This window comes from Chiloscyllium plagiosum, chromosome 25, assembly GCF_004010195.1.
Source record: "Chiloscyllium plagiosum isolate BGI_BamShark_2017 chromosome 25, ASM401019v2, whole genome shotgun sequence".
Classification (NCBI taxonomy): domain Eukaryota; kingdom Metazoa; phylum Chordata; class Chondrichthyes; order Orectolobiformes; family Hemiscylliidae; genus Chiloscyllium; species Chiloscyllium plagiosum.
The window spans coordinates 10,822,687-10,842,627 of NC_057734.1; the positions used below are offsets into that span (position 1 = coordinate 10,822,687).

Here is a 19,941-nt window from a genome sequence, read left to right on the forward strand (position 1 = left end):
GGCATAGGTTTAGGGTGAGGGGGGGAAAGATATATAAGGGACCTAAGGGGCAACCTTTTCACGCAGAGGGTGATACGTGTATGGAATGAGCTGCCAGAGGAAGTGGTGGAGGCTGGTACAATTGCAAAATTTAAGAGGCATTTGGATGGGTATACGAATAGGAATGGTTTGGAGGGATATGGGCCGGATGCTGGCAAGTGGGACTAGATTGGGTTGGGATATCTGGTCGGCATGGACGAGTTGGACTGAAGGGTCTGTTTCCATGCTGTACAACTCTATGACTCTATGACTTGCTGCTTATGCTGTTTGGCACGCAAGTAATTTATTTTCAGGTATGCATGATGCTGTTCCTGGCATGCCTGCCTGCACTCTCCATTGAACCAGGGTTGATCCCCTGGCTTGATGCTAATGGTTGAGTGGGGGATATGCTGGGCCATGAGGTTACAGATTATGCTGGAGTACAAATCTGCTGCCGTCAATGGCCAACAGCATCTCATGGATGCCCAGTGTTGAGGTGCTAGATCTGTTTGAAGTCTGTCCCATTTAGCATGATGATAGTGCCACGCAACACGATGGATAGCAGCTATGTCCTTTAGAACCCGACCAGCTCGATCAGTAGTACTACTGCCGAGCCACTCTTGATTATGGACATTGAAATGTTCCACCCACATTTTGTGCCATAGGCTTCCTCAGCTCTTCCCCTAAGTATTGTTCAACATGGATGAGTACCAATTCATCAGCAGAGGAAAGACAGTATGTGGTTATCAGCAGGAGGTTTCCTTGCCCGCATTTAACCTGAAGCCATGAGACTTCATGGGGTCTAGAGTCGTGTTGAGGACTGTCAGTGCAACTCCCTCCTGAGTATACCCCACTGTGACACCACCCTGCTGGGTCTGTCCTGCCGGTGGAACAGGACATATCCAGGGATGGTGATGGTGGGGTCTGGGACATTGTCTATAAGGTATGATTCCGTGAGTATGACTATATCAGGTTGTTGCTTGACTCGTCAGTGAGACAGCTCTCCCAGTTGGTCTTGTCGCCAGATGTTATTGAAGAGGACTTTGCAGGGTTGACAGAGCCATTGTCTTTTCCAGTGCCTCAGTCAAAGCCAGGTGACCTGTCTGGTTTCATCTCTTTCTTGACACTTTGTAACGATTGATGCAATTGAGTGGCTTGCTTGGTCATTTCAGAGGATAATTGAGAGTCAACCGCATTGCTGTGGGTCTGGAGTCATATGTAGGCCAGACTGGCTGAAGATGGCAGAATTCCTTCCCTGAAGGATATTAGTCAACCAGATGGGTTTTTCTGACAATCGACAATGATTTTGTGGTCATCAGCAGATTCTTAATTCCAGATCATTTCTTATTGAATTCAAATTCCATCTGCTGTCTTAAGAGATGAAAGAGATTGAGAGATAGGCAGTTGAAAACATGACCACCTTTGGTGGAGCAATTATACTCATAAAACCTAGGAAGCAAGAACTGAACAGGGATGTTCAGAGCATTGCAGACAATACCATGACTGGGAAAACACCAAGGAGGGGTTTGAAGAAAAGGATGAGATTTTTACATTTGATACATAGCCAGACCATTTCTGAGGAAGTGAAAGAGGTGACACCCCACCTAACAAGGCAAGAGTCCGAGATGGGAATTCTGGCAAGGTGGATTGTGGGTGGGGAGAGATGTACTGGGTGAACCAGAGACCTGGGTAGGGGGTATTAGTGAGATTCGGGGATGGGGGAATGCTAGGTCTCTCATGACATTTCACATACACTTACAGTCTGTCTGCTAGACACCATCAGTGCTCCATAATCTACTCCCTAGATAGCTCCCCAAATATCTCTTCCCATCTTGCCCCTCCATCCAAATCCCAGCAGCCCGTGAAATTTGAGCTGTATCCTCTGCACTGCTCTGTCTCCACCCCAGCCCCGGCTTTGCAGACCCAAACATATGGGTGCTTCTCCGCTCCTAGTGACCTCCTCCTGAGCCGTGCAAGCTGCTGCCACACACGGGCTGGCACAATGGCTCAGTGGTTAGCACTGGTGCCTCATAGTGCAGGACCCGGGTTCGATTCCAGCCTCGGGCGACTGTCCGTGTGGAGTTTGCACATTCTCTGGGTGCTCCGTTTCTTTCCACACTCCAAAGATGTGCAGGTTAGGTGAATTGGCCATGCTACATTGCCTATAATGTTCAGGGATGTGTAGGTTAGGTGCATTTGTCAGGGGTAAACATAGGTTAGGGGAATGGGTCTGGGTGGGTTACTCTTCAGAGGTTCGGTGTGGATCTGTTGGACTGAAGTGTCTATTTCTACACTGTGAAATTCTATGAAAAAGTAGGGATTCTATGAAAAAGTAGATGTGGCCAGGAGCAAAGGGCTCTCTTGGCACAATGGTAATGCCCTATCTCTGAGCCAGGAGATCCAGATTCATAATTGCACTTGCCCTGGAGGTGTGTTATAATAAGTCTGAACAGACTGATTAAAGAACTAATGACAGAAGGAGATATCCCCAAGAAACTCCTGGCCATAGACGTCGGTGACAGAAGATACCTGTAGGTATGACAGTATGGAGCAAAATGATCCTGTAGTATCTGGGTTTTCATCAAGTTGTTGCGGGGTTGATGTACGAACAAGATGTGAAGTGGGTAGGAAGCCGAGATGAGGAGTAGCCTGTGGAGGGTGAAAATTGGAAGATTGGACACATCCAAAGGGCTGTTTTACTGAAATTACTGAATAACAGAGATAAACAATGGTAAATAGTCAGAAAGGAGTTAAAAAGTGAAAGTTGAGGCGATCTGGAGAAAGAGGAAGATTTAATGGATTAGGTAGATGACCTTTGATGGACCAAATAGAAAGAAAGAGAAGGGAGTAGGAGTAAATTACTGCAGATGCTGGAATCTGTATGGAAAGAACAAAGTGCTGAGGATCACAGAGGGTCAGATAGCATCCATAGAGAGAGAGAGATCAAGCTGATGTATCAAGTCTAGGTGACACTTCATCAGAGCTGAAGTTCAAAGTTTGTGCGAAGATTTGTAGCTCGGGTGCTCGTTGTTGTGGTTCTGTTCGCCGAGCTGGGAATTTCTGGTGCAGACGTTTCGTCCCCTGTCTAGGTGACATCCTCAGTGCTTGGGAGCCTCCTGTGAAGCGCTTCTGTGATCTTTCCTCCGGCATTTGTAGTGGTTTGAATCTGCCGCTTCCGGCTGAAGTATGGAGGGTCCAGGATTTGCTATAGTTTGGGGGGAGGGGTAGATTGTGGGTGTAGGTGCTGCTGGACAAAAGATGCTGATAGTTCAGATTAAGAGATTGGAATATGAGAATGGCAGAACAATGGTGTGTCTAACTGACAGACTGGACAGTACCACTGGGATGAGAAGAATGGGAGAAAGGACAAGCTAACAGAATGTAACAAGCTAAAAGAAAGGTGAGTGGGAGTGAGTTCACAGTTTGAGGTTGTAAAGTGCCTAGTCTGAAGGAGAGATGTTGTTCCCCCAGTTTGCGCTGTGAGTCACTGGAGCATTGCAGCATGCCAAGGGCAGATATGTGGGCATGTGAACAAGATGCTGTGTTACAATACCAGCTATGGGAAGACTGGGGTCATGGTTGCACACAGACCAGAAATGTTCCTCAAAAAAGTCACCCAGTCTGCTTTTGGTTTCTCCAATGTATTGTAGCCACAATGTATTGGGTACAGTGAATACAATATGCAAGATTGGAGGAGGTACAGGTGAAATGCTGCTGCCCCTCCACACATCACTCCAACTCTGATAAAGAGTCATCTAGACTGGAAACTTTTTCTTTTTGTCTTTCTCTCTCTTTCTCTATGGATGCTGCCTGAGTCACTGGGATCTCCAGCATTTGTTGTTTTCACTGAAGGGAGCAGGGTTTGATGTGACACAGAGAGGGGCGGAAGTGTGTAACATGGCGGGCGCTTTGTGGGGGCGGAGGTGACGACAAGGAGGCGTCGTGCAGGGCGGAAGTGGTCTGAGAGACCGGAAGTAGGTCTCGCGGGGGGCCGGCGGCGGCGGCGGGATTGATGGTGAGTGTGGAAACTTCCCGAAGTTTGTTGCTTTAATCAGGGATTGGTCTCCGTTCGAAAGGTGCGAGCGTGTGTTTTCCCGCGTCAGAGAGGCGGCGCGGGCCCGGACCGTTTTTTTTTTAAATTGTGGGGGAGTTTTGATGTCGTTCGTGAGGCAGCTTGGGGTAGAGACCCTGGGCCTTGGGGTAGAGACCCTGGGCCTTGGGGTAGAGACCCTGGGCCTTGGGGTAGAGACCCTGGGCCTTGGGGTAGAGACCCTGGGCCTTGGGGTAGAGACCCTGGGCCTTGGGGTAGAGACCCTGGGCCTTGGGGTAGAGACCCTGGGCCTTGGGGTAGAGACCCTGGGCCTTGGGGTAGAGACCCTGGGCCTTGGGGTAGAGACCCTGGGCCTTGGGGTAGAGACCCTGGGCCTTGGGGTAGAGACCCTGGGCCTTGGGGTAGAGACCCTGGGCCTTGGGGTAGAGACCCTGGGCCTTGGGGTAGAGACCCTGGGCCTTGGGGTAGAGACCCTGGGCGGTGTTGGGCGAGACCCTGGGCCTAGGGTTGTGGGCGGAGTGACCCTTTGTCCGGTGGGAGTTGATGAGGAGAGACCCTGTGTCTGGGGGAAGGGGTTGCCCATGAGGAGGTGGTGGTGAGCTGCCTTCTTGATCCACTGCAGTCCATCTGCTGTGGGTTTACCTACAATACCATTAGGGAGGGAATTCCAAGATTTTGATCCAGTGATAGTGAAGGAATGATGATATATTTCCAAGTCAGGATGGTGAGTGGCCTGAAACAGAACTTGTAAGTCGTGGTGTTCCCATACATCCGCTGTCCTTGTCCCTCTAGATGGAAGTGGCTGTGGGTTTAGAAGGTGCTGTCTGAGAATCTTTGTTGGATTTGCGCAGTGTATCTTGTATATAGTAGGCACTACTGCTACAGAGCGTCGGTGGTGAAAGGAATGGATGCTTGTGGATGTGGTGCCAGTCACGTGGGTTGCTTTGTGTTGAGTCGTGTCAAGCTTCTTGAGTGTCTTAGCAAGTTTTAAGAAGATTTGTAACTCAGGTTGAGGTTCTGAAGTTCTTCAGAACTTGAGTGTTGCCAAGGGAGGGAGAGGGAAAAGAGACAGTGGGCTGGATAGATGGGCTGGGGGCAGATATGAGGTGTAGTGGTTGGGACAGAGGGGACGAAGGAGAGCGAGCGATGTGGGTAGTGGCAGAAAGCGAGGGGGGCGGGAGAGGGAGGTAGTCAGGGAGGGAAGGAGCAGAAGGTAGTGTGGAGAGGGAAGGGGAAACTGGAGAGAGTGAGGTTGGGGTAGGAGGACAGTGGGCAGAAAGAGGATGGAGGGTGGAGAAAGTGAGGGAGAGGAGAGAGATCGGGAAGGTGATGGGAAAGAAGATTGGGAAAAGACAGGAGTGGTGCAGCTTGGGAAGAGAAGAACAAAATGGGGAGAAGAGAAACAGGGAGAGTCAGCATGAGTGTTGCAACTGAGAGGAAGAGAGTTGGCTTTGTTCCTCATACCTGTCTTTATCATCTGTTCTCAAATATTATTGTTGTATATCCAAACTAGGATCAAATCAATTCTTAAATACACAGCTCTCGACTGTTTTAAACATTGGAGAGTTATAGCACCTGCATGTAGACCCTATATTGTTTCTAAATGTTAGAGTAGATCAAAAGAACCGATTTCTGCAGGTCGAGTTGGAACAAGAGTCCGATGTTGAGAGCCAGACTTTTCAGTGTTAACATTGGGAAATGTTTCTTCACCTGAATTATGGTGGAACTTTCTAAACTCTCTGCCAACCAAAAGTTCAATCTGCGATGAGCCAGGCGACATGTGATTTGGATCTGGAATGAGCTCCCTGTGAGTGTGGTCGGGGCTGGCTGAAGCACAACCATTGGTGGGGCAACAGGGAAAGAGCTGGAACAAGCTGATTGGCTGTTGTAGTGAGCTCATGTTGTCATGACAGACTGTAATGAAACCACGATTTTGTCTTGTGGCTCTTTTAAGGGATGTGGGGGTCCAGATCCCATATTTACTTTATATGCTTTACATCGATGTGCAAAATGACACAATTGTAATGTCACTGGTCTCGTAATCAGAAGCCCAGGCTAATGCCCTGGAGACAAATTCAAATCACAGCTAATGGAATTTAAATATGGTCAACTTAAGACCATTGTCAATTGCTGTTTTAAAAAAAATCATTCACTAACATACTTTAGGGAAGGTTTACCTTCTTGTAATCTATCTGTAACTCCAGGCCCAAGTCTGGTGGCAGTCATATACACTTGAGAGAAATTTGCCCCTGGAGTCCCAATCATTGGTATTGACTCCAGGCTCCATGAAGTCTCATGACATTGTGTCAAAACTGTGTATTGTTCACCACCTACCCCACCCCCCTCAACCTTGTCTGATGAATCGGTCTCCTCCAAATTGAACACCACGTGAAAGAAACACTAAGGGTTGGCAAAGGCACTGAATGTACTATAGGTGAGGGACTTCAATGTCCATCAGCACCACTACTGACCAAGCTGGTTGAGTGGTAGGAAAACCATGTAAACGGGAGATGGCTATTCAGTCCCTGGAGCCTGCTCTGTGTTCAGGAAGATCCTGGCTGATCTATGGCATAATTCTATGTTAAACTAGTATTCCATTAACTGTCTTGACTATGGCACGGTGGTTCAGTGATTGGCATTGCTGCCTCACAGTGCCAGGGACCTGGGTTCGATTCCTGCCTTGGATGTGTAGAGTTTGCACATTCGCACCGCGTCTGTGTAGGTTTCCTCCGGGTGCTCCGGTTTCCTCCCACAGTCCAAAGATGTGCAGGTTAGGTGAATTGGCCACGCTAAATTGCCCATAGTGTACAGGGTGTGGAGGTTAGGTGCATTAGTTGGGGAAGTGTAGAATAATAGGGTAGGGGATCTATTCTTCTATGGTCCAAAATGGAGAACCTCACACATACTTATATTACAATCCATCTGCCCATTCACCTAATCTATCAATAATCTGAAGTAATTTTATGTTGTTATCAACTTGTCTACATGCTGCCCAATTTTTGTATTGTCACCAAATTTGGATATTTGACTTTTTTATGCCCTTGTCCAAGTTGTTAGTGAACATTGTGAATAACTGAAGCCCCAACACCAATCCCTGTAGGGCACCACTCGTCATATCCTGCCATTTGAGTCCTGAGCCATTATTCCAACTCTGTTCATTCACTCATCCAGTTTCCTATCCATGTCAGTAATTTACCTTCAATTCTGTACGCTTCCATCTTAGCTAATCATTTACTGTAGAGGGAAGTTTTATCAGAGGTTTTGTGGAAATCCACATAAGCAGCATCCAACGACTCACCTTTGTTCACCCACCTTTGTCACTTCTTGAAAAATCTGAGGTTTGTCAGGCATTGACTTATCCTTCATGAATCTATGTTGACTCTCCCTGATTAACTGAAATGTTTTGGGATGGTCAATTACCCTAACCTTGATGTATAGACTCCAACAATTTCCCCACCCCTATTGTTAGGCTAACTGGTCTATAATTCACCTTTCTTAAAGAGCAAGTGACATGAGTGAATTTCCAATCCAGACGTACAACACCTCAATATAGGAACTTTGAAAGACTGTGGTTAGGGCATCAGCAGTGTGCTATCTGACCTCCTTTAACACCCGTGGATGGAAATCATCAGGTCCTGGGGATTTGTCGCTCTTCAATAATGGGGCAATTCATGGAATTAATGATTATTTAAGCTGATTTTATTTTTACGCTGTCCCTGATCCTCTGTTAATTTCTTTGGGACTTCCAGCAACCTCCCATCTTTTGCTGCTGTGAATACTGAAGCAAAATAATCATTCAGCATGTCTATCATTTCCCCATGGTCAGTGACAGTCTCCCCACTCTCAACCCTCAGTAGGCCAATAGTACTCTTAACCAGCTGCTTTCCCTTTATGTAACTATAACATCTCTCCTTATTGTCTTTTATGTACTTTGCAAGTTTCCTTTCATAATCCTTTTAAGCTGCTTTGTGGCCCTCTGGGAGTCTTTGTCACATTCTGTGGGATCGGTGCTGTTCTTTCTGTTCTTGTAAGCCCTTTGTTTTAATTTTGTGCTGTCCCTTACTTCCTCAGATGTCCATGGGAGGTGGAGCTTTTCCTTCTTGTAGGCACAGACTTTCTGAATAGCATTAAATGTTTCTTTAAACGCCTTCCATAGTTCCTCAGTTATTTTACCTATTAGCAGAGCTTCCCAATTAACTGCGGGCGGTCTCTGCCTCATCCTCATCCCTCTGCCTTGTTTAAATCCAAAACTCTAGTCTGATCTTTGTTTGTCTGTTATAAATGCTGCATAACACGCGATTATGTTACTTGACAGATGTTCATAAACAGCTAGGTTACTAATTAAATCAGACTTGCTGCTCATTACTAGGTCCAGTATTACTTGTTCCCTTATCCAAGAAATATTGCTGTAGGAAACTATCCCAGACACGCCTCAGAAATTCAGAACCTTTTTGGCTGTCTATGTTAAGATTAAATCCCCCATTAATACTCTTATGCCTTTGCTACATTGTGGTCTAATTTCAGCATTTATACAGTCTAACAGTTCTGAGCTGCTACTAAGTGGTCTATATATGATGGCTGTTGTTCCTTTACGGTTATTCAGTTCCACACACAAGGTCTTCTCTGGGTACCTTCCCCTCATTACATCCTCTTTCACAATCGAAGTGATTCTGTTTCTAATCAGTAATGCTATTTCACCCACTTTACCAATTTCTTGAACCCTCCTGTAAACCTTGTACACCTGATATATTTAGTTCCTAGTCCTGACCATTCTGCAGCCATGTCTCCTCAATGGCTACTATTATCATTGTTTCCAATTTCAGTCTGTGCTGCCAATTCATTTAGTTTGCTCTGTACACATTGTACATTTGTATAAAGAACTCTAATTTTGGACGTACACTCTATCCTGTCCTTCAGTATCATCTTATTATTTCTCCTCCCTGACTGATTCATCTTTTTATAGTCCTGCCTTGTCCGTTAAACTGATCCTGCTTGTCATCCTATTAACCTCCCATCCTGACCTGCTGCTCTGGTTCCCACTTCCCCCACACCAATTTAAATCCTCCCGAGTGCCACTGGCAAACCTCCCCACAAGGATGCAGGTGCAGCCTGACCTGCTTGTACTGGTTCCACCTGTCCTGGAACATATCTAATATTCCAAATATTTGAATCCCTTCCTCCTACACCAGTTCATTTGCCATGTTTTGGACTGTACTGCCTTCTAATTTCTGGCCTTACAAGCACATGGCATGGGGAGTAATCCTGAGATTATAAACCGAGAGCTCTTTTTTAAAAAACTTTCTACCTAACTCCCTTGTCATTAGTTGACCACAACCTCTGACTGTTCACCCTCCTTTTTAGTATGTCCTGTGCCTGCTCAGAGACGCCTTGACCCTGACCCCAGGGAGGTAACACACCATCCTGGAGTCTATCTTGCAGCCACAGAAACGCCTGTCTGTGCCCCAGACTGGTCTCCCTGACTACGTCTGCTCACTTGCACTTTGACCCTCACAACAGAGCAAGCTAAAAGACATAGCTGCCAAATTAGATCTCCATTCTTCATTCCCAGCAATCTGCCTGCCGCAGATGCATCCGTCCATGACAGAGAGAGTAGGAGTGACCACTTCACAGTCCTTGGGAATATAAAGTCCTGCTTTCACGTTGAGCATCCCATCCACCGTGTTGTTGCACACTGTTACTGTGCTAAATGGGATAGATGTCAAACAGACCTCGCACCTCACCAACGGCCTCCACTAAGTTCTAAGGGCAATCAGCAGCAGAACCGCATTCAGCCACAAGCTGCACCAACGTATCCTCCACTCGGCTGTTACCATCAAGTGAATGGATGGTCATGAAGAATGCAGGAGGGCATAGCAGGTTTAACACCAGGCAGACCTAAAAATGAGGATTCAACCTGATGAAGCCAGGACTACCTGTGTGCCAGACACTGACAGCAGCACGTTATAGACAGAGCTAAACAATCCGATAGCTATTAGATCTAAACTGGGAATGCAGATGTTCAATTAAACAACTAATAGGAGGAGTAGGGGACTTGACAAATATCCCTTCCATACTAATAGGGCATCCCAGCCCATCAGGGGAGAAGACTGAGGCTGAGGCAATTGCATCTGGCATCAGGCAGGGGTGAACCATTCTGGGGTCACCAGGATCTCAGATGCCCGTCTTCATCCAAATTGACTCTCTCCACGTGATGTTAAGAAACAGTTGCAGGCATTGGGTACTGCAAAAGCTACTGGCCCTGACTCCATTCCCAGCATAGTGCTGAAGACAGCGTTCCAGAGCTTGGCACAGCCTCTAACCATGCTGTTCCAGAACAGTTTCAGCTCTGGCATCTACCCAACAATGCCAGGTGTCCTGTAAGGAAGAAGGAGGAGAATCCAAATGCTGAGTTACCAGCCCTTACTCTCAACCATCGGTAAGGTAACAGAAGGTGTCACTATCGAATAATAACCCGCACATTGATGCTTTGTTTGGGTTCTACTGGGGTCACTGTGCCCCTGACCTCATCTTGGCATCAGTCCCAACGTGGCCAAAAGAGCTGAGCTCCAGGGATGAGGTGAGAATGACTGGCCTGACATCAAGGCAATGTTTGACTGAACATGGCATGAAGGACTTCAGCAAAATGGAATACAAAAGGAATCCGTGGAAAAGCTCTTCACTGGTTGGAGTTGTCAAAGAGTGTGATGCTGGAAAAGCACAGCCGGTCAGGCAGCATCTGAGGAGCAGGAGGATCGACGTTTCGAGTGTAAGCCCTTCACAGGAATAAGGCTTGTGGCCCAAAGGGGCTGAGAGATAAATGGGTGGGGTTGGGGGGAAGGTAGCTAGGAATGCGATAGGTCGGTGAAGGTGATAGGTCAGAGAGGAAGGAGGAGCAGATAGGTGGGAAGGAAGATGGACAGGTCAAAAGGGCAATGCTGAGTTGGATCTTGGATAAGGTGGAGGGGGGAGGGGAAATGAAGAAACTGGTGAAGTCAACATTGATCCCGTGTGGTTGGAGGATCCGAAGGCGGATGCTGAGGCGTTTTTCCTCCAGGCGTCAAGTGGTTAGGGTTTGGCGGTGGAGGAGGCCAGGGTTTGCATGACCTTGGCCTGATGAAGGGCTTATATCCGAAATGTTGACTCTTCTGCTCCTTGGATGTTGCATGCCTGTATGTGCTTTTCCAGCACCACACTCTTTGACTCTGACCTCCACCATCTGTAGTCCTCACTTTCTACTGCTTAGAGCTGTACCCAACACAAAGAAAGATTATTCTGATTGTTGAAGGTCAATTATCGCCATACCAAGACATCTCTGCAGTTGCTTCTCAGAATGGTCTCCTGGGCCCTGCCATTTTTGCTGCTTCTTCAGTTGACCTTCCCTCCATTAGAAGGTCAGAAAAGGGCATGTGGACTGATTATGCAATGTTCACCAGTCACAACGCCTCCAATACTGAACCAGCCCATGTCCAAATGCAACAAGCACTGGACAACATCACAGGTGCCAGACAATGGCCATCTTTAATGAAGAATAAATATTTCTCTTGGACTTCCAATGGGATAGCAATGCTGAATCTCCTGCTGTCAATATCCTGGAAGTTACCATTGACCAGAACATGAACTTGGGCAGCCATATAAATACTATGGCTTCAGGAACAGATTAAAGGCTAGAAATTCTGTGGTGAAGAACTCATCGTCTGTGAACCCAGAGCCTGTCCATCACCTTCAAGGCGCATGTTAGGAGTGTGATGAAATACTCCCCACTTCTCCGAAAGAGTGCCGCTCCAACAACACTCAAACATGGCACCAGGAGCAATCCATTTGTTTGGTATCCTATCCACCACCTTCAGCATTCATCCCCTTGGCCACTGGTGCACAGTGTGTACTGTGCACATGATGTGCTGCAGCAGCTCATCAAGAAATGTTCCAAACCCACCATCTGTACCACCTCAGAGGATGGGGACAGTAGACACCTGGGACTAGCTGCAGATTCCTGCCTGTGCCCCTCGTGGTCCCGAGTTGAACTGTATCACCAGTGCTATGTCACAATGCTGGAATTCCATTCCTAACTGTGTTGTGGATGACCCAACACCCCAAATGACTGCAGTGGCTCAAGAAGACAGACAATGACGACAATGTCAAGGAAAATTAAAGGGCGGGCAGCAAATGCTGACCTAGCCAGTGGTATCCACATCCCTGGGCACATTAGAAAAAAACCTGTTAATCATTAAGGCTTGACTGAGTTTACAAAAAAAAGTGCTGCCACCCATTGTGATTGGGTAGGTCTGTGTGGAGTGACATTCCAACATAGATAAATAACGTTCATGTATGGCAAGTAAAAATAGTTAACATATTTGTCTGGGCTAGAAGGTGCCAAGGCAGAAGTTGGGAGTATTAGTTGGTTAAGTCATAAAAAAAGAAACAACTGGAATGCAGAGCAATGAGGTGCCATAATGTAACGCTGCCAAACATTACTCAGACAGGTAATGTTTTGAAGTCCAAGTTATAGTTCACACTCACTAGTGTGTTGCTTCACGTTTTCCCTGCCACACTTAGACGACAATGCACTGTTATTATCACTGTGTTCCTTGACTCTCCTAGCCAGCATTCCCTCCAAACCACACAGCCACTTTGAAGTTCTGTGCCAACACATTGGCTTCTGGCTTCAGAACTCTCTGCACACGTACCTCTGAGGTCTGCCAACCTGAAAAAAAATTAGTGAGAGGATAACAATTTGTAAGGTTTGCTGTCAAAATGTAGGTTGGTTTTGGTGAGTTGCACAGTCCGTGATTAGGAAGCCAAGGAGAATGTTAATCTTTACTGCAAGGGGATGGAGAAGTAGGAAAGTCTTGTTGCAGTTATCCAGGACATTGATGAGACTACACTTAGCGTACTGTGCATGGCTTTAGTACCTTCCTGTTGTTAGAAGCAGGTCAGAGAAGTTCAGTAGGCTGATATCTGGGATAATGAGATTGGACCATAGGTAGATTGGACTGCTTTGATTGGAATTTACGAGAATGAGAAATCATCTGATTGAAATGTGTCAGATTCTGGATGGCTGGGTATTTGACAGGATACCCAGCCATGGTTCCTGACATGGGGAATCCAGAACTCGGTGCAATATTTCAAATTAAGGAGTCTCCATCTAAGGCACAGATGAGGAGCTGCTTCCATTATGGGCTCACTGGTATTTGGAATTCTCTTCCATCGAGAGCAGTGATGGCCGGCTCCATGGATATACTCAAGGCTGAGTTAGACCGACCCTTCATCGGTTAAAGTTATGGGAGACAAGCAGGAAAGTGGAGTTCAGACCATGAACACAGCAGCGATGAGTTTGCTTAATGATGGAACAGGCTTAAAGGGCTGACTGGCCAACTTCATCCGTCTGTTTTATGATTTTTTTTGGGGTTGGGTGTGAGCGGTGAGGAATGAAAGTGGGTCAGGGGTGGTCTGTGCAGCAGTAAAGCTGTGGAAGCAGATGTTCCTGGTTCCTTCCCTGGCCTAGTTTGGTGCTGAGTTCATGATCTTGGTTGTAGTGACACAGCCCTGGGAGCAGGTGGGTTCTCTGCAGTTCTCCCCTGGTGGGTGTTGCTGAGGGAATTGTATAAATGAGAACCTTGTATTTGCTGAAGGTTTTTCCAGTGTTCAAACTAGTCCTTGCCAAGGAATCGAGTACCAAGTTCATGGTGCAAGGAATTAAGGGATGTAGATTTATATGGCACCTTTTCTATCCTCAGAATATACCTCAATGGGGTTCACAGCTATCCATTACATTTTTTTCAGTCACTGTTGGAATGTGGGCAGTTTGTACAGAGCAAGACCCTATGGAAACGTGACATTGACCTGTTATTTTTCCCACTGATGTTGAGGAAGAGACTTTGGACAGGGTGACATTTGCTCTGTTCTTCAAAGTGTGTAATCCAGGGCTTGAGGTTATGCTGGTGGGCTGAGGGGCCAGTATGTGGGACCTGTGGCTGTGTTTGAAGAACTGGATGATAGGGGCAGTGTTCAGGAATACTGGTTTGGTCCATGTGACAGAAAGGACTAGTATTTATCGAGCATTATTCAAGATCTCAGGGTATCCAGAGCACTATGCTCTGTTGTTTTGTGCAGCTGCCTTTACGGTAGGAAGTGTCTGGTTTGAATGAACTAACTGCTTCCTGACACCTCCCTGTTTTCCATTGTGCTGCAACTTTGGGAACAAACACAGACTTCACTGCCCACATTTCCCTGAGGCAGACTGCATCTTGCACTGGCATGAGCCAAGTGTTTAATCGAAACACCAAGAAAGTGCCCGGGGTTTGATCAGTGGGTTAGGAGCCGCTGCTGCTTTACTCCACTCACCTTATTAAAGGCCCTGTATCTGATCAGGCACCGACTTAGACCAGTTCCGGAATTTGGTGAGTTCAGTTTAAAAGATAGTCTTCACTGTCCATTTCTGTTCATGGGGTGTGATGTGCCGTTATCAGATTGGCTCACTGTTCAGGGAGAATGTGACAATGATTTAAATATGTCTTGGTCAATTAGTGCATGTTGATATGTTGGTGATGAGGTTGGAGGTGGAGACTGGAAAAGCAAACAGAGATTCCTGCTGGTGATGGCTGTGTCAGGAAAGCAGTGACAACTGGCAGCTCAGAGTGAGTGTGTTTTCTTAAGCCAGTTCAGTATTTCTATTGCTGCTCCCAGAATCAGTATGGCCAAACTGCCCCTCCCCTCTGTTTCTTACTCCCTCCTCAGGCATTGCTGTTAACTGGGCTTTAACCACACTAGTGGTTGGTTTTCCCCCTCACTGAATCCCACAGGTATCTCCTCAAGTTTGCAGTCATCCTTTTAGTCAGAGCTAGCTGTCTCAGGTTGGATCCTGTCAAGTGATTGAGTGTTGTGCATTATTTTACTTTTGGCTGTTTCCAAAGACGACCTTCCTTTCCTTCCTTTGCTCCATTGCTGGTGGTGATGGCTTCAGTTGTCAGGGCATGTAACTTTGGGGTTCCCTCCTCCTACTCATAACCCACCATTGAAGCTATTCATCTGGCTACCTGTCCTAACATCCACTTGATTGGCTCAGAGACATCTTCGTTCTGATTAAATTCCTGTGAAGCACGACTGGGCATTTCTACTCCATCCAGTGCAGGTGCTTTATAAATCCGATTTTTTACTGAGCGCCTACACAGGCTTTTCTGACCTGTGTTTCACAGCCCCAGTTCCCTCAGTTCAGATTTCCTTTGACGGTAAGGTTGAGGGATGTGGCCATGTGAATACTGAGAGCCAGTGTCAGCCTTGGCTCAGCAGCCTGTACTCTCTCCTCAACGTCAAGAGATTGTGGATTCAAATCCCACTCTAGAGTCTTGAGCACTGGCATCTGGCCTGACACACTCAGTGCAGGCAGAGGGAGAGCTGCATTGTCTGAGCTGCCATCTTCAAAATTGGACATTAAACTGAGAGACTATCTGTCTCCTCAAATGGACAGGAAGCAATTTCATTGTTCTACCTTTCAAAAAAAAAGGAACAAGGAAGTGATAACCTTGCTAATATTTACTCTTCAATCAACATTACAAAAGAAGACAGTAAGGTCCTGGTCCCGCTGCTGTTAGTGAGAGCTTGCTGCGCACACATTATCTGCCCTGTTTCCTACATTGCAATAGTGATTGCAGGTTGTTGGTAGTACAACACGTGGGAGTTGTCCCGAGGTTATGAAATGTGCTGGCTATAAATGCAGGCCTTTCCCTTTCTCTAACTATGCAATGCTGTGTCCACACAGGAAGAGAGAATGTCCGGAGAAAGCGCGGTGAATCCAGTGCCCGCAGCATCAACCCGCACCACTTCCTTCAAAGGGGCGAGCCCAAGCTCCAAGTATGTCAAGCTGAATGTGGGAGGAGCTCTCTACTACACGACCATGCAGACCCTGACCAAACAGGACACCATGCTGAAGGCTATGTTCAGTGGCCGGATGGAGGTGTTGACGGACAGCGAAGGTAATTTAAGCCGAACTACTACTAATGGGCTGGATCTGTCCACGCGGAGAGAGATGGCTGGTGAAGGTCTTCAGATAAAGAAAGGGGTGGAAGGAGTAGATGTTACGTAGATTAAAACTGGGGACCACTAGAATAAGACAGTATTTCACAAATCCCACGAGGAATTCAGGAGAATTATCTTTATTCAGTGAGAAAGTGGGACTGGATATTGTAGGGAGTGGTTGTGATGCAATGCTGAACTTTTTATTTCTTTATTGTTCTAATTTTTTCCCCCTATGAACTTGTATTGAAAAATCTGTACATGGCACCTTGTACGTAAGGTGGCACCATGGTGACTTGCACACTTTTCACTGCGCTTATTTGAATACATGTGACAATAATTCAGTATATGCTTGTGTAAATGTCCCCATAGAAACAAGGGAGAATGGGGAGAAGAGACCAAATTGAAAAGATTCATTGAAGATCAGAAGGCAGAATAAAACAGTTGAGGGCTTAATGGCCTGTTTCTTTGCAATTAAATTCTGTTCTGGAAGTAGCTATTTGAATCAGTTACAGGATACTGGAAAGGGATGTGAGGTATTTTTGTTCAGTGTCAGACACTGGGAGATAAGGGCAGCAGAATGCCATTGCCACCCCCAAGCCTGTTGTGCTGTGTAATTTGATGCTGCCCTATCAGGTTCCTGTACAGTGGCTGTCAGCTGGCCTTGTGAACTGGCTGCAATCCTATCGTGTAGCGCTGTGATGACAGCAACAGCATGTCAATGCTCTGTTAAGCTGCATTCACTCTGTAGAGCTTTCTCACGGCTGAAATGTCACCACGGCATGTTCCAACTAAAGAAAAAATTACAGTTTGCATCGTAATCCTTGTAATATCACTGAGTAATTCCCTGAATAGATTTTCACCCCGTGTAGTTGCCAAGAATCGTGATGTTTGCAATGTTCCATGTAGTGCTTCCTTTTTTGTTCACTGTTTGCACTCGGAGTGGGATTGCCTCAGGATCAGTCAACAGTTTTCACACCTGCTGATCATTTTGACAGGGGTGGGGAAAGAGAGGGAGGGAGGAAGAGGATGGATAGGAAAGAGGGAGAGTGGACAGGAGAGGGGAAGGAGGGATGGGAGGGAAGAAGAGGGGAAGGAGGGATGGGAGGGAAGAAGAGGGGGAAGGGGAAATGGGGAGCATGAGGGGAGAAGGAGAGATGGGAAGGCAGAAGAAGTGCACGGATGTTTGGAGGGTATGGGAAAGAGATGAGGGAAGAGAGAATGAGGGAAAATTAAAGAAAAAAGAGGGTGGCGTGGGTACCACTGTTTACAAGGTAGTTTCCACTTGTTGATTTTTCGCGTTTTCTCTGTTACTCAACTGTGTCTGAGGTATAGTGTCCCTGTATAGTAGTTCGTAACAGTTTGAAATGATGGGAATCTTGCCTTATTTGTCCAGGGTTCCCTTTGCATTTCTGCAGTAAATTCCTTGGATCCCAGCCCTATGTGGTTTATATGAGCAACTTGATCTCTCCTCCCTGTGACGGAGAATAGCAGATCCACAGAGCTGCATGCCTCAAATGTTTGAGAAAGAAAATAGCATCAGCCCTTTTCAGGGTGCTGTAACACACTGACTAGCTCGTAGTAATTCTGGAGACGGTGGATTGGAGGTGTGTATGTACTGTCTAAAATGGCTGTGGAAACTTTCAGTGGAGCACAACCAAGAAGAGCAGGAGGGTTCCTACCCAGTGGCCTAGTCATTAACACAGCACTCTGCATTTACAGTGAGGAAAAAAACTGTAACATTTTAGTCTTTATTTTGCAGTCTTGTGATTTGCTGTTTATCATTTTATCAGCACAAAATTGGTGGAACTTTTGCCTCTGAGTCGTATGGCTCTGCGATCAGGTCCCAGCTCAGCGTCTGGACACAGAAATCAGGGCAGGTAGTCCTATGCAGTACTGAGGGAGTGCTGTGCTGAGAGGGGGTACTGCCATTTGGGTGAGACATTTAACCCCCCTGCTCAAGTGGGTGTGAAAAATCCCATGATGCTGTTGCAGGAAACAGTAGAGATGTTGTCCATGGTCCCCTGGCTAATTTGTGACCCTTAGTCAACAACATGTCATTATCACATCACCTGGGTTTCAGTTAGCACAGAGCTGAAAATGTGTTGCTGGAAAAGCGCAGCAGGTCAGGCAGCATCCAGGGAACAGGAGAATCGACGTTTCGGGCACAAGCCCTTCCTCAGCCCTTCCTTTCAGTTAGCACAGTTGGCTGGTTGTCATTTTATGATGGAGCGTGCGTTAAGTTCCTGCACTGAGCTTACCATGAAGGAATCTCCTCCTCGACCTCTCTCCTCACCTGAGGCATGGTGAACCTCCCATTAAACCATCACCAGTCATCCCTATTGTCTGGTAAGATTATACCTATTTTATGTTTTACTTTTACCTGGTGGGAGCTTGCTGTGCGACCCAGATTCCTACATTTCAACCGCAGCCACATTTTGGAGATGCCTTATTGGCTTTGAAATAGTTTGAGACCTTCAGTGACCATGGAATACATTACATAAATACACAAGTCTTTTTTTAAAAATGGGACTAATTTTCCATCATTCCCATTCAGTGCTTGGTTTGCTGTACCTCTAGCTTCCACCTGAGGGCAGTGGTGAGTACAGCCCACTGTAATGAGGCAGTTGCACCACCCGGAGGAGCATTGGTGCTAATACAACTCAGGTGGCAGGCAAGGACAGATTGTGGTCCTAAAACATTAACTCAGTGTTCCAATCCCCAGATGCTTCCTGACCGGCTGAACATTCTGATATTTTCTATTTTCCCTGATTTATTTTTCACTGTCCCTTCCTTGGTTCAATTGCCAGCCAACTCGTGAGTGAGCTGCTCAGTGCAGCCTGTATCACTAGGGTAAGCGACTGGGGAATCTGGTTCCACAAGGAACGAATGCGAATAGTTCTCCCAATCACCCCCTCCTTTCACCTGCACAGGGTGGGAGATGATTGTCCACATGGTTTTGGAGTGGTGAAGCAGCAAAGTGTTTAAGTGATTGAGAAGTAGAGATAAGAACCGAGGCATCTTCTGTTTTGCAGGCTGGATCCTAATTGACCGCTGCGGGAAGCACTTTGGTGCAGTTCTGAACTACCTGCGTGATGGTGCTGTGCCCCTGCCAGAGACTAACCGTGAAATTGAGGAGTTGCTAGCTGAAGCGAAGTACTACTTGGTGCAGGGGCTGGTGGAGGAGTGTCAAGCTGCTCTTCAGGTAAAACCATCATCATGGTGCACACCATGTTCAGCCGATTCGGTCTCCAGTCTTCCCATTAGATCAGCTAGTCTCCTCAAAGCTGAAGGAGCTTGGTCCAGTACGTAAGGAGAACCATTTCCAATAGCAGTCTATCAGGGTGAGGTTAGGAGCTTGAGCAATGATCTACTGGAAATCTCTTAAAGAGGGATTCAATAGAATAAGCCATCTCCTCTGAGGATCACCAGAACAGATATCAAATCTTAAAATTAAAGCTGGATCATTCAGCAATGACTGATAAAGTTTAATAGAATAGCAACAAGAGTCATGGAGCAACAATGTGGTGAATGGAGATGAAATACTGATCAACCTTGACATGGGAATTATGGTAAATCCTACTAAGTAGATTGGGAAATTGACAAAATTTGAAGTTGTGTTGGTTTGCAACTAATGAAAATTAATACTACACAAACCTGAATATTGCTGACAAGAGAAACAGTTTGCCAAGGCCTTTCATTTTGCACTCATCAAGACAAATGCAAGAATAGCAAATTTCAAACAATGGCAATAATTGATACAAAAAATGGTGCTGATTGTTTGATAATTTGACTCCAATTGGCTGATGTGTTGCCATAGAAAATGCAACAACAAACAATATGCTTCAGACTATTGGTAAATT

At 46.4% G+C, this 19,941-nt stretch overlaps 1 protein-coding gene across 4 annotated transcripts in view; it reads left to right on the plus strand.

Annotated features, from left to right (window-relative positions):
* kctd10 (potassium channel tetramerization domain containing 10) overlaps positions 1-19,941 on the plus strand; it is a 44,372-nt gene that overhangs the window by 7,357 nt on the left and 17,074 nt on the right. For 2 of the 4 annotated variants that reach the window (XM_043715482.1, XM_043715484.1), the window contains exons 2-3: positions 15,825-16,038; positions 19,114-19,283. In XM_043715482.1, coding sequence (XP_043571417.1) covers positions 15,825-16,038; positions 19,114-19,283 — 384 coding nt within the window. The other 2 variants (XM_043715485.1, XM_043715486.1) reach the window with 2 other exon arrangements.